At 46.9% G+C, this 26010-nt stretch overlaps 1 protein-coding gene and 1 long non-coding RNA gene across 2 annotated transcripts; both read right to left on the reverse strand.

Moving 5' to 3' along the window:
- Positions 1-4976: 4976 nt before the first annotated feature.
- On the reverse strand, positions 4977-7197 carry LOC122384857. The gene is made up of 4 exons (XR_006257110.1): positions 7153-7197; positions 6784-7044; positions 5702-5812; positions 4977-5437 (listed from the first exon to the last, which is right to left on the reverse strand). It is a non-coding gene; the product is annotated as an uncharacterized LOC122384857 (long non-coding RNA).
- Positions 7198-12879: 5682 nt separating this feature from the next.
- On the reverse strand, positions 12880-17807 carry LOC122384855 (retinal homeobox protein Rx-A-like). The gene is made up of 5 exons (XM_043372637.1): positions 16936-17807; positions 15774-16032; positions 15173-15248; positions 14746-14939; positions 12880-14480 (listed from the first exon to the last, which is right to left on the reverse strand). The coding sequence occupies exons 1-5, from the start codon at positions 17077-17079 to the stop codon at positions 14077-14079; spliced, it is 1077 nt and encodes a 358-aa protein (XP_043228572.1). The 5' UTR covers positions 17080-17807; the 3' UTR covers positions 12880-14076.
- Between the last annotated feature and the right edge of the window lie 8203 nt (positions 17808-26010).

The following is a 26010-nucleotide window of genomic DNA, read 5'->3' on the forward strand; positions in this document are numbered from 1 at the left end:
TTCTCTCCCTTCCTTCCTCCCTCCCTCCCTCCCTCTTCTTCTCGTACTGCGCATATACCTCTGGCCATATCCCAGAAACCCCATGTGATCACCGTCGGCTCAAGGGCCGGTTAGGTATTCTTCGAGGCAGCTGGCCTTTCCACTCCGTTACCGGGCCTTGGGCTGGAAAGTCCCAGCTGTCCCCACCGGCGTGGGGCGATGGTAGGCCGCCCAGGGGGTGAGCTATGGTCCCGCCGGTCTTGCTGAACGCGAAACATAGAGGAAGAAATATCGACTCAAATTGTAGGTGCTCTGCTGTTTTTATAGATGTGTATTGGGTCGACTCGTCCATTTGCATAATTACCACTTAATACCTAACTTTCTGCAGTCAATGAAGCTAACAGTAGTTTACAGCTTTGTTATTCTAATTTACCAGCAAATGAATGCCTCACAAAGTTAACCCGGCAGTTGCTGGGGTATTTCGCCACCCGCCGTTTGCTTGGGGGGGGGGGGCGTTAAACGCCCCCAGCCGATAACTCGAGAACCAATAGGCGCAGCGAAACGCACGAGCCGGCAAACGAAATAACGCGACAAGACGCTTCAGATGAGTACTTTGAAGTTGAATTTTGAGGTCACAGCTCGGGTCAAGGTCAGGTGAAACACCTGAAATAGGGTTTTCAGTAGCATGGACTAATCGCATTGGGCGCCTCTCGTCATAAACTCTGTCAAAATGGTGCACAATCTTCATATAAGGCCTACAAGAGTGTCAGCTCCATGTAGGGGTCAGTCAAGCATATAGGTCAGGGTCAAGGTCAGGTAAACCGGGTAGGCACATATCCCCGAAAATCAAAACTGATATTCGCAGCCTGTGACACATGTTTTAGTAATTCTGGGCAAAGAACACGATGGTGACATTCATTTTATCATATGTGTACAGCCCTCTGCAAACTGCGTGGTAAGTACATGTATTCTTTTTTCGACAAAACCGAGAATAACGCGAATACTATGCCATCGGTCACTCGGAAATCGTAACAGTATGACGCGCGAGACTTCGCACCTTAGATTGGCATTATCATCGTGTTCATTTTCTATCCAGTTTGGCAACAAAATCCAAAAGTTTATATTTGCCCCCAAAACAGACTTTTGCATTTTGTTGCCACACAAGGTGTATACTTTGTCTAGTGATGGACCTAATCGAAGAAGTGGAGCATGGCGCATCTATTTGCAGTGAGTTCCGACCGACTGATAACATAGCCTTTGAGTTATCACCGGTTTTGTCGAAAAAAGAATACCTACCACGCAGTCTGCTGAGGGCTGTACGTGTTTGGTTCAAAAAGTTCAATTTAAGAAATGCATGTATCATGGTCGTGCTCGTGAAGTAGTCACGAGAAATTACCAAGATTCAGTTAAGATTTTGGAAAATGCGGAGCGATAATCAATAATCGAAGATAGCCATTTAATTGTTCATGGTATGGGCAGTCTAATGGCGTTTACGGCATGTGTGTATGTCCATTCTGTGATTTTATATGATTTTTGAACATATGCCATTTTTGGTCGAAAACTCAGAAATCATGACGTCACTAAAACCTCGATATCTCAAAAATTTTCCGACTGATTTTTTTTTTGAAACTTTGTCACAATAAACTTCAATCAATTCCCTACAGGTATCCAAATTTTGGCCATGGCGCGGCGAAAAAGTGGGGGCGTTTAACCCCCCCCCCCCCCAGCAACTCGCGGGTAAACCCGCGCCCCGTAGGGCTATCGGCGGACCCTACAACCCGTAGGGGGGGGGGGGCGTTTCGGCCCCCCTAAGATCTCGGAAATTTACCGGCCGATTTTCAAAATTTAAACGGCGTTCGATAGCCCCACCGGGGGAACAACCTTGTGACCAAATTTCATTGACCTAGGTCAAACCGATGACGTCACAGGTCAGGTCAAAGGTCGGATTTTCACCGTTCACAGGCATTTCAAGAAATGTGTTGTGAAATCTCGTAAATTGGTAAGTTATTGAAAACCATCGCCATGGTACATTGTTCGTCAAGCACATACTTTGCTATCTGAGGTCATAGGCGTCGCCAGAGATTTTCGGTTGGGGGGGGGGGCAAAATCAACTTTTGTGTTAAAAAACTTGCCTTTCCCCAGTCTTTACTCACTCGTTTTACATATCATTCGACGCGCAATGGTGCGAGAAATCCGATGGTGACAAAGGTTTCCTTCTAGCTATGACATGAAATTTTTTACAGAAAAATTCGAAATTTTGAAATTTCATGACAAAAACGACTAGTAGCATTATAGTATATAGTGGCTGCGATTGCCGACGCACTGCAGAGGGCCCCTATGCAGACGCTCGACGCTCATGATCATTACCCAGAAAAGGTGAAAAACGCTCAATTTAATCGGATCACCCTGCTAAAACCTCCATTCACGCATGCATGCAGAGGTTTACGTGGAATGCATAGGACTTATCCCAGCCGCCGATCGTAGCCAAGTTGGGCATTCGGCGGAGAGTGAATGTCGGAAGTGTGAATCGGAAGTAATTCATCTTTGCTCCGGTGAGAGGAAGTGATTTGTTCACTCGAGTGTGAACAAAAGTTTCTCGTTTTTCGTGTGAAGGTAAGCGCTGCAAACGCGAAAAAAAAAAACTGTTAAATGGAACCAAAAGTTACGCACGGCATAGCGGCAAGGGATCCCTTAGAGATAGGTTTGGGACTTCCAGGCCATTTCAGGCCACTCAGGGTCAGTGCTGACTCTCAGAAGCATGCTTAGGATCCCGGAGATCGGCGTGGGTCACCTCAAATATTTACGTGTACGTGGTGCTTTAGGCCAGGGCTTTCCGAGCCCAAGGTGGGGCCCTCAGAAGCCAGTGTAGGCGGCGGGCGCTAAGAGACTAGGCCCAGGGTGAGCTTGGAGCCCTCGGATAACAGTGTGAACCCTCGGGGTCTGTGTCGAGTCCCCAAGGACCCTACGTAGGGACATAATAAACATGTGTTGCGAACCTCAGAGGGTTAGCAAAGTCTGTCGCCTCAAAAGTTTGGCTGAGCTATCAGAGGCCAGTTAAGGTTCTCAGAAATGTTCGAAGGCTCAAAGATCCCTGTATGGGCCCTCAGAGAACATGGACACCAGTGGTGAGTGGGACTTTCAGAGGCCGGTTTGGGCCCTCTGAAAGCATCTTTAGGGCTCAGTGGAGCACCTTAGGAGCCTTTGTTTAAAGCAAGCTCATGAGCCCTGCGACACTTGTACGATACTTGAGCCTGTCGCAGACATTTGACGAGAGTTGAGAAAGGCCCCGAAGATTTCGTTTCACGCTTTGAACGAAAATTGTGTCAGCACTCCAAAACTTATGAAAATCAGCTGTAAAATGTAATAAAGAACGAACTAGGAACATGGAATGAATCACAGCATTGACATTTCCGAGTCTGGACTCGGAGTCTTGAAGATTTTGGCGACTGCGAGTCAGACTCTGGTTTGAACTGCACGCTCCAACCGAGTCTGACCTCACAGGCATTCTCAGAAAGGTATCTCCATTTTTCCCGACTCCAAAATCTCATCGAATCTGTATCGATCTCAGGGGGTGCCCGGTCCGAGGTTGGGGGGGGGGGGGGCAAGCTGCCCCGCTTGCCCCCCCCCCCGTGGCGACGCTAACGTCTGAGGTCACTGATACCAGGTCAGGTCACAGAGGTCAGGTCACTGGTGGTCACAATATGAAAATGTCGTGTGATACATGCTTTATGGTACATTTTACATGAAAAATGCGATTGTGTGGGTCAGGCAGCCCTTGGGGCCAGCTTAGGTCACGTTTTGGTGAAGGTCAGCTCAAGGTCAGGTCATATTAGGTCAAATTTCAAAGTTTATATTTTTGCATAAAATGGGTATCGATTCGATGCAGCTCGTCACGGGGAGTCTAATGGTGGTCTTTGTTTTGCCCTTAGTGGTCTAGAATTGCCAAAAAATGAATTTGAAAATTTGACTCATTATTTTTGAAGTTTTTTTCGCTATAACTTGGCTAAAAACGAGATATCGATCTGAAATTTGGTATGTAGATAGAAGACGGTAGGTAGTATCACATATGTTCCGGTTTTTTCGAAACTCAAACTTTTTGGATTTTTTGCCTAATATATCCAAAAAAAAAACGCTTTTTTATTTTTGGGGGTCAAAACTCAAAGGTTTTGAAAAATCCGAGATAGCAGTTTTGTAGCTCTTTTAATTCTACATCTTTTGTGTCCTGATTATTTTTCTCTATCTTCAAAGCTGTAGGCCTGACAGCTCTTCTCGCGAAGGTCTTTTTTTCGGTCGAAAATGGCAGAACATGACGTCATTCTGACGTCATTGTGGCCAACCTATCGCAGCCTCTGGAAAATATTTGGTCATAATGTGTAAAATTGATGCCCGGAGGGGTCCTGAAAGTTTGGTGGCGATATTTCCAGCCGTTTAAGAGATATCGGCGGAAAAGGACGGGGGGCGTTTCGGCCCCCCCCCCCTCCCTACGGGGCGCGGGTGAATGGAAGCCGGTAGGTATTAGACGTCATTTTAGTACCTTGGCATTGCATGTGCACACTGGATAGTGAGTCATGCACATGCATGTGTTCATGCATGGAGATCTGGGAAGGGAAAGGGACCTAATCAGCATATAGGTATGCCAATGGGTTCACGATCTCGGTCAGTCTCTGTACTGTACATAGAAGAGATCGCGGTCGTGAACCCAATGGCCACAACGAGCCGTCTCGCACCGCTGCTCAATGCTCATGGTCTCAAAACTGCCGACGAACGAGGCGCCTGCCGATTGAGCCTCTATCTCTCATTCTCGGGAAACTTCAGGTAATTTTTTCGAAGCTGGTAGTACCTTACCGCTCGGCAAGAAGGAAAGACTACGAAACTGAAAAAGTTTCGTCCTAGGTTTTCAACTTTCTAGGTACTGTGATATGAGGCGTCATATATATAGTTAAAGTTTTGCTGTAGTATTGCTTAACGTCATTGCGTGGGATAAATACAGCTACTGCTACTTTTAACAAGCAATAATTTATTTGATATTCAGTATAGTCCTTAGACACAAAAAATATTAGGACGGTCACAGGGCGGTCGCACATAACAAATACAGACACACGTATCGAATAACTCGATTGTAATAAAAGAACGCTGATGCAACGCAGTACGCACCATCGGTCAACCAATTAGTTGCTTATCATTTAAACACGAGCGGATTGCCGGCAGCGTCAACGGTCTGAAGTCTGCCCGATCTACCGCTTGTTTTTAGCTGCCTGTTACGATGATTTCACGACAAAGTTCGTCAGACGTAGCAGCAGTAGTAGCAGGACCGCTTGCAGGTGGGGCAGCACTGGTCACAGCAGCCACCCCCGCCCTCCGGGGCCAGGAGGGGGTGGGCGGCCCGCGGCGCAGCGGCGGCAGACGTCAGGGCGGGCAGGGCAGACATCAGCAGCAGCAGGCAGCCCGCCGCCAGCAGCTAAAAATCAAGAGGAGTAGGGGATAGCTTTTTTAGTCTTATGTCTATGATGCCTACCAAAATTGACCATCTATTCAATTACAAGGTATTTGTTATTTCAATCGAATAGACGTTAAAATGTGGCATTAATAGGCATTTCAAAGACGGCATGCAGCAATCCAATGACGAGATGAGCCATCCGTCAACGTAAGCTTGGTGAGCGAAGGAGGGCACCGAAAACGTCTAAATACTTCGATTCACATTAGAGAAAATGTTTGTACTTACCATGATCACCACTGTCCTCATTTTTTCTTGCTATCCTCTCCGACTCAAGACGCTTCACCGTCGATCCCGCCTGCCGACCTCAGAGGTTGCTCGTGCAGTAATGATCCCGGTCTGTGGGTCCGGTGGCGCTTTATAAGGCCTCTGGGGAGTCACCTTGGCACCAAACAGAGGGCGTTCCAGAGAGAGGAGGAAGAGACCGACTGCGCCACGTTCCACAGAAGCGCCTCAGGGAGGGGCCGCCGCCGATCTAATCCGGCCATCAGATGCAAACTATGGAGATGCAGATATTGATGCTTCTTGGGATAGACAAATATGAGCTCGTAAGATTGTTGACGTCCGTGGCTATAAACTAGAGGTTTTCTTGTTAGTTGTCTTGGCAATTTAATCCAATAAAATGCTATGTATATTATGACAGGTATGTGTAGTTTAGGCGGTGGAATCGATAAAGCACTTCGGCGTTTTAGAGTGCGTTGTACATGCGCACTAAGCTCGTGTAGACGAGTATGGTCAAACAAATGGCTTGCCGACAGACGAGGAATGATTGAGTCCCATTTACCATTTATTCGGTATATGTTATTGTAATTATCTACAATTTGCCCAGACAGCACTTGACACCGGCACCGGGTCAGGGGCCGCTTAGCTACAGGCGAGGGCGAGGGAGGGAGGGCTGACCTCACCAGCCACCACGATACATGGGGCTCACGTACCCAACACCATCTCCTTTGTCATCTGTGCCCTTTGTCCACACCATCCTCTGTGGCAATAGGCAAAGCTACGAGTGCCAAACACATCGGGCGCCTTCGGAACTCCGAAACGGGACATATTTTTAAGGAAACATATAACACTTACAGTTACCGCACATCGCAGCTTGACATGAGCAATTTATTAATGATTTTTTTGTCGCAAAAATTGATTGCATAAAAAACAGAAACAAAACACATTTTTTCGAACAATCGACATACTCTTAGCTTGCCAGTCCCCTCTAGTAACATTGGATTATGCAGTCAACTGTCATACAGTGCATACTAGAGAACGATCCATGCGCCAAATTTGTTGAGTTCACTATTGTCTGCACTACTTACAATTTAAAGCCAGCCAAAAATCACTTTGTCCCACTGATGCTGTGGTCCGATCTCCAGCTTCAGCGCTCATCCGGCGACCTCACGCTGGGAGCCGCGGAAGCAGCACTGACGGCACTGCAGGGCGCAGGTGTTGCAGCAGGTCTTGCACGTGCAGTGCGGCCGGGCCTGGAAGCTGGTGGGCCCGGTGTACGGGGAACGCTGGGCCGCCGCCTCAGCCAGTGGCGTCATGGTGAACAACAGCGTGCAGCCAATAACGAGTACCTGAAATATAGGACAATCATGAGGAGAAATTATGGACAACTCATAGCGTTTGGATTTATCTAAAAGTTTGGACACAGCAAAGCTACATGCTGAAAGAGGCGAGCTTACCACCAAGAGCACGATCTTCATCTCTTGTCTTGAATAGTGCACTTCTCTTCAGTCAAAGGCATCAGAGTTTCATCCAACTGGCCTTGCCTTCGCTCGAAATTGCTTGCTCTCCGCTAGTACGCAGGCGGCTTTTATACTTCCGCCTACAACTGCGCTGCTAGGGACAAGGACAGACCGTACATACTTCGCATTATGCTGCGCAAAAGCGGTTGTTCTCGCTTAGTAGAGGGTGTTTGTGAGCACCCTGCGCGTATCCGGCTGGCGACGTGACGAGAGATTTCAGCGGGCCTCAAACTGCGTCCCAGCGCACTGCGTGGCAAGATTACTTTACTTATAGTGCGTGCAGTGCGTACTTACATACGCAGTGGAGCGGGAACTTCTTCCAGACTGGGGGGGCTGAACCATCATAGAGATCAACCTAGGGTACCCCCAAATCTAGTTTTCTCATCGGTTTTAGGCCACTTATTTTTCAGACCTTGGCCTTTTCAACAAAAAAAAAGAAGAAAATATTTGCAAAAAAGTGAGGTAATCCGTCTCAGCTGAGTGAAGAAACTACCGTTTTGGCAACCTGGAATAAAGGTTTTAAGCTGCCAAATGAGTTGCCGAGTCAGTAAAATAGGTGGATTTTTCACTTACATGCTTTCTTTCTTTGTGACTCACAACCCCTAATTTGGGGAGGACAAGCTGCCCCAACGGTTAATGGCCTCATGAAAAGTTGTGAGGCACCGCCCCCACGGCCCCAGAGTTGTGAGGGCAAGCTTCCCCCACTGCCCTCTCCCCCGGTTCCCGCGCCTATGTATGAATCTATGAAATTGTGTTGGTAGATTTCCGATTTCGATTCCTCCAGCTGGGGGGGGGGGGGGGCTCAAATACATTACGAGCCCCCCCAGCCGAAAAGTTGGAGGGGCTCAGCCCCCCTAGCCCCCCCCGGTTCCCGCGCCACTGTACATACGACATCAAAACAAGTGGCAATTGAAGAAAGGGCACCTTCAAATATTCAGGCTGAGGTGATGACAACGTCGGTAGATGCGTAGGTGCGGGGTAAAAAGTAACAATAGGGCAAAACAGTTAACAAACGAGAGAGAAAAATAATACACTGCTATCAGGGCTGCGGAGTTGGAGTCGGAGTCGGAGTTGGAGTCGGTCGGAGTCGGCAGTTTTGCCCGGACTCGGAGTCGGAGTTGGAGTCGCTAAAATCTTACCGACTCCGACTCCGGAGTCGGAGTTAACACTGCATGACTCAAAGTCATGCCCTACACCTGGTTGCTTCACGATATTTCGCTCATTTACCTTTCATAATCAGATTTTGTTGAAGCTAAGGACATACCCTTGTTCTGAACGATCGTTTTCATTGAAAAAAGCTAGACGCCTAGGCGGCTGCTGCGTCTAAGCCTGCTTTTTTTTGCCAATTAAGAAGTGCCTACTTATTTGCAATGTAAGGCATTGGAACGCGCAATTGGCCGCCTCAGCCTTCAGGTACGATAAAAATCTCCGACATGAAAATTGATTTCAATATATGGGCTTAATGATCAATGTCCGGAGTCGGAGCTGGAGTCGGAGTCGGAGTCGGAGTCGGAGTCGGAGTCGATTTTGGAAGCCGGAGTCGGAGTCGGAGTCGGAATCACCTAAAAACCCATCGACTCCGCAGCCCTGACAACTATACTTATTTGCGAAAAACAACCTGGTTTGTAATGACCATCATCGCGTTTTATACCAAGGTCAATGGTCAATTAACCGGTCAGAACCAGTGCTATGTCTGATTTTGGCCATAGTAATAACGCGTCAACGGGGAAAGCTAGGTAATACCGAGGCCCAAAGGTCTGAATATAACACCTCAGCGCCCTGGCCGCACTGCCACGGGAAAGAGGAGACTGGCACCAGCCTGCACAGATGTCGCTGGTGTACTGAAATGGACCTCGGGTGGGTGAAGCTGGGAGCTGGAACACAGTGCCGACAGGTGGCGCTCGCGGATCGTTAGTTCGGTCCGATGCCGTTCAGATGGCAGCAGTGCAGGCCGGGTCCAACACCCAGATCCTGTGGGCCGCTGTCGGGCGCTAGGCTGCCCTGTGCCCGTGAATTATTTTGAGTGGGTGTGGATGAAGTGTGAAGCGGGTGAGGGCAGTGGAGAGGTCGTTTAAATTCCGAGTACTTGCCATGGAGGACCTCTCCAGCTTGTGAAATCAAACTGGCGACTGTCGAGCCAAGGGTGTCACTTTCCAAAAATGGTCTATAACGGTAAATTTTAGAAAATTAGAGCCATTCTACCACACAATTTCATGAAAATTTTAACCCGCGCCCTGGTGGGGTCTGTTTATAACGCGACCTGGTGGGGTGGGGGGGGGGGGGGTATTTTTTGCCCCCCTCTCGTATCTCCGAAACTACTGGACGGATCCGCAAAATTCAAACGGCGTTCGAAAGGCCTGTCAAATTTGTCGAAGGAAACCAAATTTCATTGACCTCGGGGTCACCGATGACGTCACAGGTCAGGTCAAAGATGAAATGTTTCACCGTTCACGGGTCATCTAGGGAATGCGCTATAACACCGAAGAAAACGCATTTTGTCGAGAATCAGCGATAGGGCGTCAGTTGCCTAGTACATATGTTGCTATAAGAGGTCACTGACATTACCAGGTCAGGTCACAGGTCAGGTCACATGAACCTAACTTTAGGTACGAAGCTTGTGCGATGCATGTTTTATGGCCAATTTTTCATTTCCAACTCAATGGTGTTGGTTATAAGACTATCAGGTACGGCTTAGGTCACTTTCTGGTGAAGGTCAGGTCAAGGTCAGGTAAAAAAGGTCAAATTTTAAAAGTTGATAGTTTTGCATAAAATGGGTATTGATTCGATGCAGCTCGTCACGGGGAGTCTAATGGTGGCCTTTGTTTTGCGCTACGGGGTCTAGAATTGCTAAAAATTGAGTTTGAAAATTTGACGTCATCAATTTTGAACAGTTTTTTTCGCTATAACTTCGCCAAAAAAAGAGGCATCAATCTCAAATTTGGTATGTGGATAGAAGGCGGTAAGGACTATCACATATGTTCCGGTTTTTGCGGAATTCAAACAACTTTTTGGATTTTACGGCTATTATATTCAAAAATATATTTTTTGATTTTTGGGGGTCAAAATCCAAAATTTTCAAAAATTCGAGATAGTAGTTTTGTAGGCTGTAGCCCTGTCAATCTACAGCTTTTATGTCTTTATCGTTTTTCTGTATTTGCAAAGCTATAGGCCTGACAGCTCTTCCCGCGAAACCCTTTTTTGGGTCGAAAACGGCAGAACATGACGTCACTCTTACGTTATTTCGGCCAACCTATCATAGTCTTTGGCAAAATTTTTGGTCACAATGTGTAAAATTGATGTCCGGGAGGGTACTGAAAGTTTGGTGACGATCGGCGCAGCGGTTCTGTAGATATATCGAAAAATCTGGAGGGGGGCAAAAAATAGCCCCCCCACCAGGGCGCGGGTTAACAAACAAACAATCCAGACTATCTCCAAGATCACCACGTTACCAATTTTAGTTTCCTTATATCGTTGGTTTCTTATCTACAGTTTTTCTTTTTTACAGATACGCCTAGGATGAGCCGCGGAATGAGGTCAGACATTGCAGATTTTGTAATCGAACGCCGACTGAAGCCCGAACGGGGCATCAGTATCACTTTGAGAAGGAAACACCCCGAACGGTCGCCCTCTATAGTCTAAATCAGTCAAGCGCTTACGGTTCAACACGGAGAAGTATTATGTTTTTCAGGAGACGGGTTTATTTTTGTAGAGTAATTTTTACGGTCAAATCAGAGTGCGGCTGAGCTTTATAGCACGATATAAAAATTTATTTTTTTCCAGTGTTTGGGACTAGCAGCGATAAGCCCTCTCACTTATTGAGGGGTATGATAGACCCCACACCTAGGTTTTTTGCGAATAACTCGCATAAAAAATTGGCCCAGCGTGGCAAAAGTTTTAGTAGGTATTCTCGTGATTACTTCAACTCTACACATTTCCTGAAAATGTAATTAACCTGTTCCCTGACCCTCATTCTCATTGAACTGTGGCCTGTTTCTTGAGTCATTTTCAGGCAAGTAGCTTTTTAGGATGGTGAGCTGTTTTCAGGCTAGCTGTTGGTTTCCAGCGTTTGGGAAATCGATACCTAAGCCCTCACACTTTCTGCGGTCGGTTAGATTCCTTACGCACTGCTGTGCCGTTTAACCCGCGCCCTGATGGGCTCTGCCGAGCAACGCGGTCTGATGGGGGGGGGGGCATTTTGGCCCCCCCCCCTAAGATCTCGAGAACCACGCAACGTAGCGACAAGCGGTAAACGGCGTTAGATAGCCCCAACGGGAAACTACCTTGTGACCCAATTTCATTGACCTCGGTCAAACCGATGACGTCACAGGTCAGGTCAAGGTCGAATTTTCACCGTTTACAGGCATTTCAAGAAATGCGTTGTAAAATCGAGTAAAATGCATTTCATTGAAAATCATCGATGGGGAAATGTTCTTCAAACACATATTTTGCTATTTGAGGTCACTGATACCAGGTCAGGTCACAGAGGTCAGGTCACTGGGGGGTCACAATATGAAAGTGTCGTGTGATACATGTTTTATGGTCCATTTTACATGACAAATGCGATTATGTGGGTCAGGCAGACTTTAGGGCCAGCTTAGGTCACGTTTTGGTCAAGGTTCAGGTCAAGGTCAGGTCAAGGTCAGGTCAAATTAGGTCAAATTTCAAAGTTGATATTTTTGCATAAAATGGGTATTGATTCGATGCAGCTCGTCACGGGGAAGTTCAATGGTGGTCTCCGTTTTGCGCTACGAGGTCTAGAATTGCTAAAAATTGAGTTCAAAAATTTGACGTCATCAATTTTTAACAGTTTTTTCGCTATAACTTGGCCAAAAAAAGAGGTATCGATCTCAAATTTGGTATGTATATCGAAGAGCGCAGGGACTATCACATATATTCCGGTTTTTTTCGAAATTCGAAAATTTTTCGGAAATTTTTTGAGTTTTCTAAAAAAAAATAATTTTTTGAATTTTTAGGGGTCAAAATCCAAAAATTTTGAAAATCCGAGATAGCAGTTTTGTAGCGCCATTTTTTCTCTACACAACCACATAAAAACTTTAAAATTGCTTGTTAACTGTAGAATTGGTGAGCGTTTCAAGATGTCATGTTTTTTGCTCATTTTATTCGAACATGACCTCAGTTTGACCTCAATAACTCCTGACCTGAGGTGACCTGTGACTTGAAATTTGTGTGAAGGTGTCAAATTGATGACCGGTAAGGTACCCAAAATTTGGCGGCGCTGCGCGCCGCCGTTTTCTCGCTATTCAAGAAAAACTACAAGGGGGCCAAAATGGCCCCCCCCCATCAGGGCGCGGGTTTTAATACTTTTTTAGTAAAGCATTTTGTTTCATTTTCGGAAAGCCGGAAATTTTCGTCCATTTCGGACGTTGCGGGGGATATTTACCCCAAATGTCACCCTGCCCGTGCTGGTCTGGATCCACTGGTATAAGGTCAGGTGGCCTACTATTTCTTTTTTTCTCAAAATAAGAATACAAATCATGGCATCAGGGCTGTGACGAAAAATAAGTGGCCTAATTCCGATGAGAAAACCGGATTTGGGGGTACCCTAGGTTTGGCTTCTGAGCCTCTGCCCCCCCCCCCCCCAGTGAAAATTCCTTAGAGGAAGCCCTGAATTGCACGCAACCATTGCTTCTCCTGTTAAGACAATATTTCAACATGAAAACTGTATTTCCAATGTAGGCACTTGGAATGCTCTCAACTGTCCGCTCCGGACATATGCGCCGCGGCAACATCATCAGATCAGATCCTTCCATCACTGCCATTATACACCTGCCACACAGTCATCATTACATCGCACTTCAATCATGTGATCCTCATGATTTCACAATACCAAAACAGTCGCATTTACCTACAAGTACACAATCGACAAGCTTCTTTCCACGTCATTCCTCGCGACATTTAGCGAGTACCTCCATCATAATTCTGTGCGTACCACACGTTTGTTACTGTACCCCTGCATCATCTATCCTCTCGCAATCATGGGGATAAGATAATCATTATTGCTTGCGATACTGTAAGACCTTAGTAAACTAAAACAGGAGAGTTTAGTTTATCGAGATGATGATGTGACTACTCAAGCAGCAGTATTAAATGCTTCGCAAATACGTTAAAATGCATCACACACAAAAGCAGCAACATTCACATGCAAAAAAAAGTCATAATCCAACATAAGACAAGCACTAAGCTTACGTATAGACTTATACCTATTGTTACACATTGTAAATGACACGGGAAGTAAACGGTTATACAGTAAATAAATAGTCGAACAAAGTATGTAGGTAAAAGTTACTTGATTTACACATTCTCACATTTTTCATCCGACATCTTTTTCCAAAACTCTAGAAACGAAGGTTGACTAAAGCATGACTGTTCCAATGCGATGTTACGCATAGGTATTTATCTACTTTCAATATTTAATGAACTGGAACGACTAAAAAATGCAAGTGAATTATTCGTCGTGCTCAACGACTTTGTGCGAACACTATGTTGTGTGATCTCAGCCAAGAATGGCGAAAAGCCTTATAAGACTGAAGCGTTTATGTGACTATTGATAATTGCACATTCAGATTGTCGCTTGTTTGGTGTCACGTTTCGTTGCTCTTCTTCAGGCATAGCAATTCACAAATACGCAGCAAAACTCAGACTATTTACAAGCCTAAGGTAGTTAAACATGCAAGTCAGCATTGAGTATTGAGAAACTATACTATACTGTTCCATTAGGTATTAGGTATGTAAGCCACGATCTGATGAAAAGGGGTGTACTCAAGGGGTTTGATTTCACTACTCCTTGAGTACACCACCTTGGCTAGCAAAATCACCGCCGCATGTTCACCAGATCGTGCCTTAGACTAAAAAAGACGGCAGCGGGTACGAGTCCTTGTCGCGCCGTTCGTCCTCTGATTTTACCACGGCGTCCGACATCGCCTCCCCGGTGATATCGCTCTCCCCTCGCAGCGGCCCAAAATCCGCGCGAGGCGGCGTCTGCGACTGCGCGAACAGACAGTCGCTGATTGGCTGCGGCACCGGCTGGTAGGCGGAGTAAGCGCTGACCGGGGGCGGAGCCGAGCCGAGGGGCGGTGGCGGCGGAGGGGGCGGAGGGGGCGGCTGCGGCTGGTAGCCGTACGTGTTGGCGTTGAAGAGGTTCATGTGGCCGTCGTAGGAAGTGCCGTATGACCAGTCCGGCACCTGAGAGTAGTTGGTGACGTTGAAGGAGTTGATGGGCGCTCCCAACAGCGGGCCGGAGGACACTGAAACGGAAACGAGACGGAGTCAGTCCACCGTCACACGGAATTGAACACGATGCATCACAGCAACAGAAGGATCAAATCACAATTGCCCTATTGGGCGATGTTTTCCTCCTTTGTATTCAAAAGCTTCTGTGAGGCAGGCTTTTATTGTCATGAATATTGCTATTTGCTGAATCGATAAATGTGCAAAGAGAATGTAATAATGAAAAAGTCATTTTCTCCGACCCAAAGACCATAAGCTAGTCCAATCTACGCTTCCACTTACTGCCGGGCACGTAGTTTTTGCGCGGCGGCTCTCGTTTGCGCCACTTGGCGCGCCGATTCTGGAACCAGACCTGCACGCGCGACTCGTTCAGGTTCAGTTTGAGCGCCAGCTCCTCGCGCGCAAAAATGTCCGGGTACGGAGCGCGCTCGAAGGCCCGCTCCAGTTCGTCCAGCTGGTAGGCCGTGAACGTGGTCCTGCAACAAATGATAGGAAAGGTCAAATAAGAGAAAACTCATAAATTCGGCCTATATCTCAACTCAAGCACAAGTATGACCGCAGTTAAGAATAAGAGTTGGTCTTGATGAGTACTAAATCATTGTCATTTGTAAAGCTCGGCATTCGGCTAGCGTTTAAACACGAAAGCTTCATGTCGTTTCACAAAAGCGCCCTTTTTGTCAGTTTTGATAGAATATAGATTCGAACAAACCTCGTTTTCTTCTTCTTCACACCAGATTCATTTTTCTTTGAAGATTTCTCAGATTTCTTAGTTTCCGACGTAGAAGCTGTAAAGAGGCAAACATGCTACATTAATCAACTGCTTTCCTGTCTCTGAGCAATCACTCAACAAGTGATCGACGCGTGTTTTCTGTCGGCGCCTGAGGTGGTTTGTCAGCTCTGACAGAGCCAGCCGTCAACTGTCCGTCAGTCTAACTGACCCAAGTGCGGCAGCGGGTCGTGTGATTAATTCAATTACACCTCATCTGGGTCGAATTCGGGCCATTGAGGAGCGGGGCGGCGCGCTTGTGCGAGAGGCCGGGGACAATGTCACGCCGTGGAGGTCGACAGTGGAGGAGCAGTGACCGGCGAAGGTGCGTGTGTGGGGCCAGGAAGGAGTCGGGCCGGCCTGACTCGGCGAGTCGCTAGAGAGTGACAAGTTGAGAAGACACGTGACAGAATAACGTTTAACATCTTCGCATTGGATCAAGAAGGCTGATATCCATAAAACTGGACTGAAAGTAACCTACATCATAATCGCAAACGAGCGCTTCAGGTCCACCAGCGAGTTCTGTGACCTCAGATTTACTCACGCTGTGCGGCGGACGTTGCCGGTGGCTGCTGCTGCTGTTGCTGCTGCTGTTGGTGCTGCTGTTGGTGTTGCTGGTGCTGCTGGGGCGCCAGTGGGGGCACCGAGCTCACCGCCGGCGGTGGGGTCAAGGTCACGCTGCCCGGGGGTGTCAGCTCGGACAGAGAGGTCGCCAGCAGGCCGCCGGGGTCACCGCCGACGCCGTACAGCTCCTGACCCAGGCCTAGCATCACCTGGATCGAGTGGAAGTTGCGCGGGTCCGTCTGTGGAGGGAGGGGTGTGCTGGTGAGGGAGAGATCGGGAGTACAAACAATGCAAAGGTGATGACCGACGCTAGCTAAACACTGTCAATTTGTCTTTGTCTTTGTCGCTTGTCAACAGGTATATCGATTTTCAAGAAGCCCATAAAATATGTTGGACCTAAAATGAGAAAATTATTATTACGCTGTAAGCATGCATAGTTACAATTAACACCTTAATTCACTCATTCAGATACTTCGTCCAAACACAATGTAATATGTATTGAAGGGCAAGTGACACGTTTAGGCCCAAGAGCATTCTAAAACAATATTTGCACTCTTTGCTATACTTACTTCATAAAAAAATATTTGCTATAAAGAAAAACCTAAGATCATGTCAGGATCTAAAAATTCAGCTCATTTTTCCTTTTTTGAACGCGTAAAAGAAGCGATTCACGCATAATGCTTGGAACAACAAATGATTGTTGCAGCCAACAGGCGAGCCTATCTGACCGTGAACGGGGAAATAATTTGAAGTTTAAAGCAAAATGATGTGTCACTAACAGATTTTTTGGATACCTAGCACGACTCAGAAATAAGATTTATAAATTTGAAACTTGTTTTTTAACAAAACTTTTAAACTGAGCTATACCTATCTAAAGATAAGATCAGGAAAATGACGATACTTTTTGCGTGCACCTTACAAATGCAACTATGTAGGGCATGTTTTTTTTAATCGAACCGTTTTAAAGCATCTTGAAAGTGTTTTCACAAACTTTTTTTGATTTTTTTTTTCGTCGCCTGCTATCCCATGAACTCTTGTAGATAATATTGATCAAAAAAAATAGCATCACATAAAGACCACGCGGAAAACCGCGACCACAACCAAAGATATTTAAGCATTGGTTAGTCCGAATCGACACTTACCGGAGATTTGGAGGCCTGCGGTGTCGTGTAGAGGTGTTGTTGCTGCTGCTGCTGATACTGAGGAAGCAGACCATGCTGCTGCTGCTGATGTTGGCTCACTGGTGGACCCTCCTGTGCCAGATATTCCTGCTGGTCGCCACTCATGGCACTTCTCTGGGTCGGAAACCCACAGGAGGCGCCGGAAGATGACCGAAAATCAAAGTTCGCAGACGGCAGCAAAAAACAGGAATCGTTCGCGGAAACAGTATCGGACTGATAATGACCAATCGCAACCTAAATTGGAATGAAAGGACAGACCTGACTAAACTAACTCAATAAGCTTCAATGAAGTCAGATGATTTTGCAACAGCTTTACATTGGGTTTATATAGTTCGTTAAGCGCCGCCCCGCCTAGGCACCGAGCGACCAATGAGCGCCCGGCGTGCTGGTGACGTCAGAGCACGTGTCCGCGGTCCGAAGGCACGCGCGGCCCGCAGCGGCGCGTGGTAAAACGCGCCGCCAGCCAGCTTTAACTAGGGGGAAATCATTATCGCTCCCCATCGAGTGTAATCGGCCCGCCCATCTCGGTCCCCACTGGCCGTCAATTATTCTTGTTAATTATTCCAGCATATTGTTAATTGTAACTCGATTCAGAGCACCTCTTCTGCGCACCACGTCTATTCACGAGGAAAACAATAAGCCGAGAAGAGCCCTATTAAAAGGCTAATTCTGCGGGACGGGGGACGGGCTCACTTTTGTTCCCCCAGTGCTATGACACGCGCCGCGCTGGGCGGTGGTGGGGTGCGGGAGTTTCATCCACACTGAGCCAGAGCCGGAGAACCACGACTAAACTCATGGTAACCGCTGATCGCGAATTAAAAGGGATGATGCTGGTAAACCGGCTTAGTATCCGCTCCGCAAAATTCGCGTGAAATCGGCGCACGCGCGCGGCGCAGGTGTGGCGTTCACCGCAGCGGGGCTGCTTCTGCTGCAGGTGTGCAGGGTGGGGTGGTGATAGGTCAGTGTTAAAACCCGGTAGGAGGCCTGCAGGTGCTCGAGGGCCATTCAGAGGTGTGAGTTACTAAAGAGGTAAATGATGCTTTTTGTCCTTTCATTTGTTTGTTATCGATGCCTACTTTTCATCGCGCCCTACTATTCTTGAGTATTGGTCATGACAACACAATGGGCACTATAATATGAAGAATTAGTGTTACGAAAATGTCTCATATCCACGTTCTACACACCTATTGAAGCGATTTATGCAGCACCTTTTCCGTAATTTCTGCTACTTACACTTAAAATTCATTGTAACGTCCAAATGTTTATTAACCACTGTTCAAGCTTATATCTGCCTACAATAAAACAAAAAGCTAATTAATAAAAGCTTAAGATAGAAATGGTAAGATAACATAAAGCCGATTTAAATGAATACTTGAAGAAGTGCATCAACAAAGCAAGTAGAAGCTAGAGTTGTTTGCAAAATAATTACAAATAATAATTTCAAAGCATTTGCCTATAACTAATAAACAAACAAATCCATCATTTTGTTTAATCACCCGAAACACGAACAATAAACAGGCCCATTTTTCATCGGGGTAGGTGTGTGATGGATTAGGGCTGACGAAACATTATTTTTGCTCCACAAAAATCGAGAATACCTGCGTCTTTTCTTCAGTATAGATGTCTGTCAAAGCTGCTGCATACCTACTGAGTGCCCTGTTATGCAAAGCCTGAAAGTTGTATGTGATGCCACGTTCCTTGACCATGATGATTATCAAAACAAATGTTAAAATTCACTTTTTGCTCATAATAGCCGTTCAGGCTATATGGCGGATGCACCTAACTCTCACCGAACCTGCACCTAATCTATTTGATAACAAATATCTTACAAAATGAATCTTTTTCAGTGTTTTAATCGATATGGTAATGTCTGATGATGTGACAAGGCAGGCATATAAGCAATTAGTGCAACCCTAGCTGATAGCTTCTAAGAAATACACTGAGCCTAATTTGACCAAATCCTCACCAAATCTGCACCTAATCTACACCAAATGTGCACCAGAGGGCTGTCGTGAAAACGGCAAATAGATATTTAAAAAATTAATTGTTTTTATTAATTTCTCTAATAACTTTTATGAGCATACAATTATTTTAACGTTTTTATCAAAGCCAGAAAACACAAGTCCAGAAGAAAGGTGCACCATCATTTTGGCACTAATTCTTTACTTGTGTCATTCATTTCATGATCTTTTGGCTGATAAAATTTTTCATTTTCGACATTATTCTCAGATTATGGGTCCAAGTCCAGTGGCGTATACAGGGGGGGGGGCATGGGGGCCATGGCCCCCCCCCTTCCGCCCAGCCGCCCAAATGGCGCCCCAGTTAGCGCCGACTAGGCTGATGCCGTTTTACAGAGAGAACATGAATTAAAAAGTGATGTGCAGGCAGGGATCGAACTCAATATCTCTTTGGGGGTGCCTGGACACCTAAATGTTCTCCAGGGCACCCCCAAATACGACCTGAGCCCCCAAATGTTGAAGGGCGCCAGCAATTCGGATACCAGAATATTCCGAACCCCCGGGGTCGATGGCGCCCCTGAAGAGCCGCTGGCACCCACCTGAACGGAACAGTCGCCCCATTAAAGCTTGATGGCGCCCCTCTAGAGCACCCGGCGCCCCTCTGAAGTTCACAGCTGTCCCAATCGACCCATCCAAGATCGATGGCGCGCCCTGAAACCACTGGCGCCCCTCTAAAGCACCCGCATTCTTCTCAAGATCACAGTCGCCCTATCCGAGATCAATAGCGCCCTCAAGAGCCACTAGCGCCCCACCCCCCTTGAGACTGAAGTCGTCCCGCTTGAGACTTAAGTCGCCCCATTCAAGCCCAATGACGCCCCTCCAGAGCGTCCGGCGCGCTTCTGAAGATCGCGCCCATCTAACCCGCGCCCCGTAGGGCTACCGGCGGACCCTACCACCCGTAGGGGGGGGGGGGCGTTTCGGCCTCCCCCTGAGATCTCGGAAATTTACCGGCCGATTTTCAAAATTCAAACGGCGCTCAATAGCCCAACCGGGGAACTACCTCGTGACCGAATTTCATTGACCTAGGTCAAACCGATGACGTCACAGGTCAGGTCAAAGGTCAGATTTTCACCGTTCACAGGCATTTCAAGAAATGTGTTGTGAAATCGAGTAAATTGGTAAGTTATTGAAAACCATCGATGGTACATTGTTCGTCAAACACATACTTCGCTATCTGAGGTCACTGATACCAGGTCAGGTCACAGAGGTCATGTCACTAGGGGTCACAATATGAAAGTATCGTGTGATACATGTTTTATGGTCCATTTTATATGCCAAATGCGATTATGTGGGACAGACAGGCCTTGGGGTCAGTTGAGGCTATGTTTTGGTGAAGGTTAGGTCAAGGTTAGGTCAAGGTCAGGTCAAATTAGGTCAAATTTCAAAGGTAATATTTTTGCATAAAATGGGTATTCATTCGATGCAGCTCGTCACGGGGAGTCCAATGGTGGTCTTTGTTTTACCCTAGGTGGTCTAGAATTGCCAAAAATTGAGTTTAAAAATTTGACGTCATCATTTTTGAACATTTTTTTCGCTATAACTTGGCCAAAAAAGGAGATATCGATCTGCAATTTGGTATGTAGATAGAAGACGGTAGGTACTATCAAATATATTCCGTTTTTTTCGAAACTCAAAAGACTTTTTGGATTTTTTGGCTAATATATCCAAAAAATTGCATTTTTGATTTTTGGGGGTTAAAACTCAAAAATTTTAAAAATCAGAGATTACAGTTTTGTAGCCCTGTCAATTCTACACCTTTTATGTCCTGATCATTTTTCTGTATCTTCAAAGCTGTAGGCCTGACAGCTCTTCTCGCGAAGGTCTTTTTTTGGGTCGAAAATGGCAGAACATGACGTCATTCTGACGTCATTTGTGGCCAACTTATCATAGCCTCTGGAAAAATTTTTGGTCAACATGTGTAAAATTGATGCCCGGAGGGGTCCTGAAAGTTTGGTGGCGATATCTCCAGCCGTTTAGGAGATATCGACGGAAAAGGACACGGGGGGGGGCCGTTTCGGCCCCCCCCCCTACGGGACGCGGGGTTACAGCTTCCCCATCTTAAGATCGATTGCAACCCTCTGAAACCAATGGCGCCCTTCTAGACTACCCGGCACCCCTCTGAAAATCACATTCGCCCCATCCGAGACAACGCCCCTGGAGACTACAGTCTGCCCACCCAAGCTCAAGCCCCTCCAGGGCCTCCCTCCAGCGCCCTGCTGAAGGCAACAGTGGCCCCATCCATGCCCAATGGCGCTCCTCAACGCCGTTCTAAAGATCACAGTCGCCCCATCAATCCGAGGTCGCTGGCGCCCCTCAAGAGCCACTGGCGCCTATACCTGAACCGGGACTTCAGTCGGCCCATCCTTGATCAATGGCGCCCCTCTGAAACCACTGATGCTCCTCTGAAAATCCCAGTCGGACCATCCGAGATCAATGGCGCCCCTCCAGAGCGTCCGACGCCCTACTGAAGGCAGCAGTGACCCCATCCAAGCATTTCACCCCTCTAGAGCACCCGGTGCCCTTCTGAAGATCACATGCGCCCTCTCCGAGGTAGTTGACGCCCTCCAGTAGTCACTGACGCGAAACTGAATGGAGACTTCGGTCGCCCCGCCCCATTCAAGATTGATAGCTCCCCCCCCCCGAAACCATCCCCATCGCTAGGCAATTATTGGACAATGGGGCTTTCTCACCGACACCAAAGGCCCTTTTCAAGATGCAGCAGCCAGGCGGCCCTACTTAGATCATTTTTAAGGTTAGGTCGAACTGGTCGAAGCCCGAAGGTCAGGTCACCAGCGACAACCGAAAATCAAATTTCGCCGATGTTGACATTTTTCGACAAAGCGGCGCATGTCAGGATTCAGAAAGAGGTTGAGCTACAGCGCCGCAGCAAAGCGCATATTCGATAGCTCTTTTTATGCTCTCTCTTATTGATTATCTCAGATTTGACCTAAGGTAAACGTTTTAGCCTCAAAATATACTTTTCGCGCATGACGTTTATCTGTAATACCTCTTGGCTCAGACCTGCACGAGATTAGTTTATCCAGTATCGTGTTCCATTTTTCGAGACAAACGAGTCAAATGAACTAGAATTTGACATTAAAAGGGCATTTGAGAATTTAACCTAAGGTAAAGGTCATCACCTAACCGGGAAAGGTCATACTGCATATTAGTCGATCCATATTTTCGAGAAGGAAAAGAATTATATAGGGTGTTTCATTGGTCTATCATATCTCTATCAAAAGTTATTGTCCAAAATCTACTGGAGACCTTTCATGACCTGAGATGACCTCAGTAGCATAAAAGTGGTCACATCACGAGTGACATTTACCGATTAACCCTCGCCGGCCAAGGGGGGGGGGGGGTGGGTGCCGCCCCCATAGGTTTTTTTCGCGATAGCTCCGAACACGCTGGCGATACAGAGATGAAACTTGGCATACCTGACCTTTGATCCAAGCCGCATCTTTTGACACCAACCGCATTTTTGGGTCAGGTCAGGTCACTGACCTATGACGTCATAAGTGAACCTCTGCACGGTCTTCAGATGTCGCAACTTCGCAACGCCCTCACTGCCAGAGGAGATGTCACAGGGAAATGAAACTTGCAGGATCTAGTATCCATTATGAGTCTCACAGCTTGTATATCTCGGATTTTTCCTAAAGGTCATATGAGGTCAGGTCATTTTCGTGACCTCACCATTATAAGTCAATGGGGAAAAATGAAAACTGTTATTCTGGCGCCGGGAATGATCTCCAACTATCTCAAGCACACAGAATCGTGATTTGATGCACTCCTTGCAAGGTAAGATGCGTCACTTTTGCAATGTTGACCTTGTGTGACGTCATTTATGACGTCATCAAGGTCATATTAGTTTTTCGTCAATAACTCCTGATCAAATTGAGCTAGCGAGTCGGGGAAGCCACCAATGGACTCAGGAAGACCTGCCGAATCGAATGATATGCGACATAACCTCTTTCGACCAACTTCGTGACCTTGGGGTGCTGACCTGACCTTGACCTGAGGTCAACACCCCAAGTTGACCTGACCCGAACAAAAAGTATATCATTCGACGCGCCTGAGCGAGGCGAACACGATGCTGCCAAAATCGCGGCTCTGCGGCCGTTTTTTGCGAAGTTATTCACCAAAAACTGAACCGTACCTTGGGGCACTTGACCTGACCTCAGAGGTCACCGGTTGACCTAGGACCTTAAAATCGGGTACCAATCTCTGCGTCTCGTAACGGCGCACACGTTCGTTTTTTCCGCGACGCGCTAGCTCCACCAGGGGCGAAACGGCGAGGGGGGGGGGGGTCGTACCCGCCCCCCCCCCCCCTCGGCCGGCGCGTATGTAGAAAACCAATAGGTCCGGCGAGGGTTAAATGTGTCATATTTACCTGAATCCCGATGTTTGAGGTTGTTACATTTCAATTGTCCCCATTAACCCGCGCCCTGCTGGGGGGGAGTGTTTGAACACCCCCCCTTGTGGTTTTTCGCGAATATGTCAAAAACGGCGGCGCGGAGCGCCGCCGTTTTTGGTACACCTTATCATACATCAATTCTACACATGTTGTCAAAATTTCAGACCAAGGTCATTCACGGTCAGGTCACCAGGTCACTTGAAGTGACCTCACCTCATAAAAAGTTTCAATGTCTGTCATAGCTACACCGAGTGACCGATCGCCTTGAAACTTTCAGCGATTGCTAAAAGCAATAGCATGTACAAAATTTATATCTCAAAATTTTGATATCGATGACCTAAGGTCAGGTCAATTTTGCGACCTCCCCATTATAAGTCAATGGGAGAAAATTGAAATGCGCCTCTTTTGAACGAAAGACATTATAAACACTCCCAAACACCGAAATACAAGTGGTTTAGACACACTGAACATGAAAATGGTGTCCGTGACCCTTGTTTATGCCCTGAGGTCATCTTAGGTCACGAATGGTATCTAACAGTTTTTCGCAGATAACTTTTGATAGAGGCATGCTAGAGCGATGAAAACGCCTTATATGTGTTCAGCTCGACGATACGGATCGACTGATATGCAACATGACCCTTTCCGGTCAGGTCATGACCTTGACCTGAGGTCAAATTTTCAAGTTGACCTTTCAAGGTCAAGTTATAGTTAATTCGATGCGTCTTGACGAGAGGAACACGATGCCGGTGAAAGTAAGCTCGTACAAGGCTTGGGTCAAAAGTAATTGCAGAAAAACTGTTTCCGAAAAAATCGGCTATTTTTTGCAGCTTTTACCCCCTGCAGGCAAAACCGTTGACGTTAGGTCAAATCTGAGAGAATTAATCAGAAAGGGCGTTAATAGGGCTATCGAATGCGCTTTTCCGCGGCGCTATAGCTCTATTGGTTCCCGAGTTATTCGTTGGCTTCTTGGAATTTTCGACATTGGACCTGGAAATCGGCGAAATTTTGCCTTCAATGACCTCTGGTGACCTGACCTTTGACCTGACCAAAAAATTGACCGAAGTGATTTCGTCATTATTTTTGACGCTCTTTCGAACGCCGCCTTCCGCGTATCGCTAGGTGGCCCAGGAGCCGAGTTACAAGTTCATTCGACGCGTCTCGACGAGAGGAACACGTTCCGCGGCGCTGTAGCTCTATTGGTTCCCGAGTTAGCCGTTGGCAGTTTCCAAAATTGTTGAAATGGACTAAATTTTACCTTTGATGACCTCTGGTGACCTGACCTTTGACCTGACCTAAAAATTGAAACGAAGTCTTTCCGTCATTATTTTTGACGCTCTTTCGATTTCCCCTTACTGCGTGTCGCTACGTGGCCCAGGAACCGAGTAAGAGGGGGGATTTGAAAACGCCCCCCCCCCAGCACGACACGGAAAGCACAGGCCACCAGCACGGCGCGGGTCAACTAATAGATAATAGAGAGGTCGCAAAATTGACCTGGCCATATCAATGTAGATATTTGGTCTGAGGATTATGCAAGGCGAATGTTCGGTGAGATCAGCAGGTTTCTATGGCGCTTATTAAAGTCGACCATGCACACTCACATAATCAAAAGTCGTCTTCTATACTACGCCGGCCGAAGACATTCTTAACCTTTGTGCCACTATATGGGACAGTCTCACGCCTCACCCATCTGGCACTCATGCAGTCATGAGTGTCTGAGATTCTAAGCACGGCCACCCCGGTCGACCAGAGGCTGCAGTCCACAGGTCCCTTTGGATCAGTGAGTGAACTTGTATGTTTTTTTTTTGCAAAGAATAAAGATTGTGCCTATCGATCAACGTATATTTTACCGTTTCGAATTCGCATGGGTGTGTGCTTTGAGATAGCATGTCCGTAGCCTGAGCTCGTTTCCTATATCGTGCTAAATATGCATAAAGATCAAGGCTTTTGATAAAAAAAACACTGGGCTGCAAATTGCAATAATTGGAATTTATGAAAAATCAGCGAAACCTGGTCCTTATACTCGTATTTTGCAACACCTAGTAAATCATGCATGAATATATGACGTTACATTTTAGACTGACCCCCTGTCACTAGCTCACAATGGCGCCCCTCTCAAGGGAAAAGTCGCCCCCTCGAGCACCATGGCCCCCCTCCCTTTCGCTGATTTCTGGCTACGCCACTGGGTCCAACATTGCTCAATCATGATTTCAGGAAAAGTATGGTGATTTAGCCTTTTTGCTATTGTTCAGAGGAAATATATATTGGCAGGCGTAGAGGTTATCGGCTGTTTTATTGCGGTCTGGAACTCGAGTAGTACTTCTCAGCACTGACTGACCTCGGTCGGTCCTCTCTTGCATTAGAATTAGTAGGGACCCAGGCCAACGCAGCTTTTTTCTATCTGCCCTGCCCTTTGGTCGGGATGAATATGGTCTGACTAGCCGTGGGGAGGGGTTGCAGTTTGACATGATTCCCTAATTCATGCCAATCAGTCTATCTCCGAATAGGTAGGGTAGACCGGGGCAAGTCGCCCCGCCGAGGTAAAACGCCTCACCGATGTTTCTCGGAACTGGCAAGGTTCTGGGGAAACATCCTCTCTTCTATAAA

This window comes from Amphibalanus amphitrite, unplaced genomic scaffold (genome assembly GCF_019059575.1).
Source record: "Amphibalanus amphitrite isolate SeventyFive unplaced genomic scaffold, NRLGWU_Aamphi_draft 000200F_arrow, whole genome shotgun sequence".
In the NCBI taxonomy this organism is placed as follows: Eukaryota; Metazoa; Arthropoda; class Thecostraca; order Balanomorpha; family Balanidae; genus Amphibalanus; species Amphibalanus amphitrite.

Bases quoted from the DNA above. Each gene is read 5' to 3' on its own strand.
- LOC122384855 (XM_043372637.1), bottom strand. From the start codon at position 17,079: ATGAGTGGCGACCAGCAGGAATATCTGGCACAGGAGGGTCCACCAGTG. The intron at 15,249-15,773 runs GTGAGTAAATCT...GCCTCTTTACAG, and splicing joins GGCAACGTCCGCCGCACAGC to CTTCTACGTCGGAAACTAAG. The intron at 14,481-14,745 runs GTAAGTGGAAGC...TTTCCGTTTCAG, and splicing joins CAAAAACTACGTGCCCGGCA to TGTCCTCCGGCCCGCTGTTG.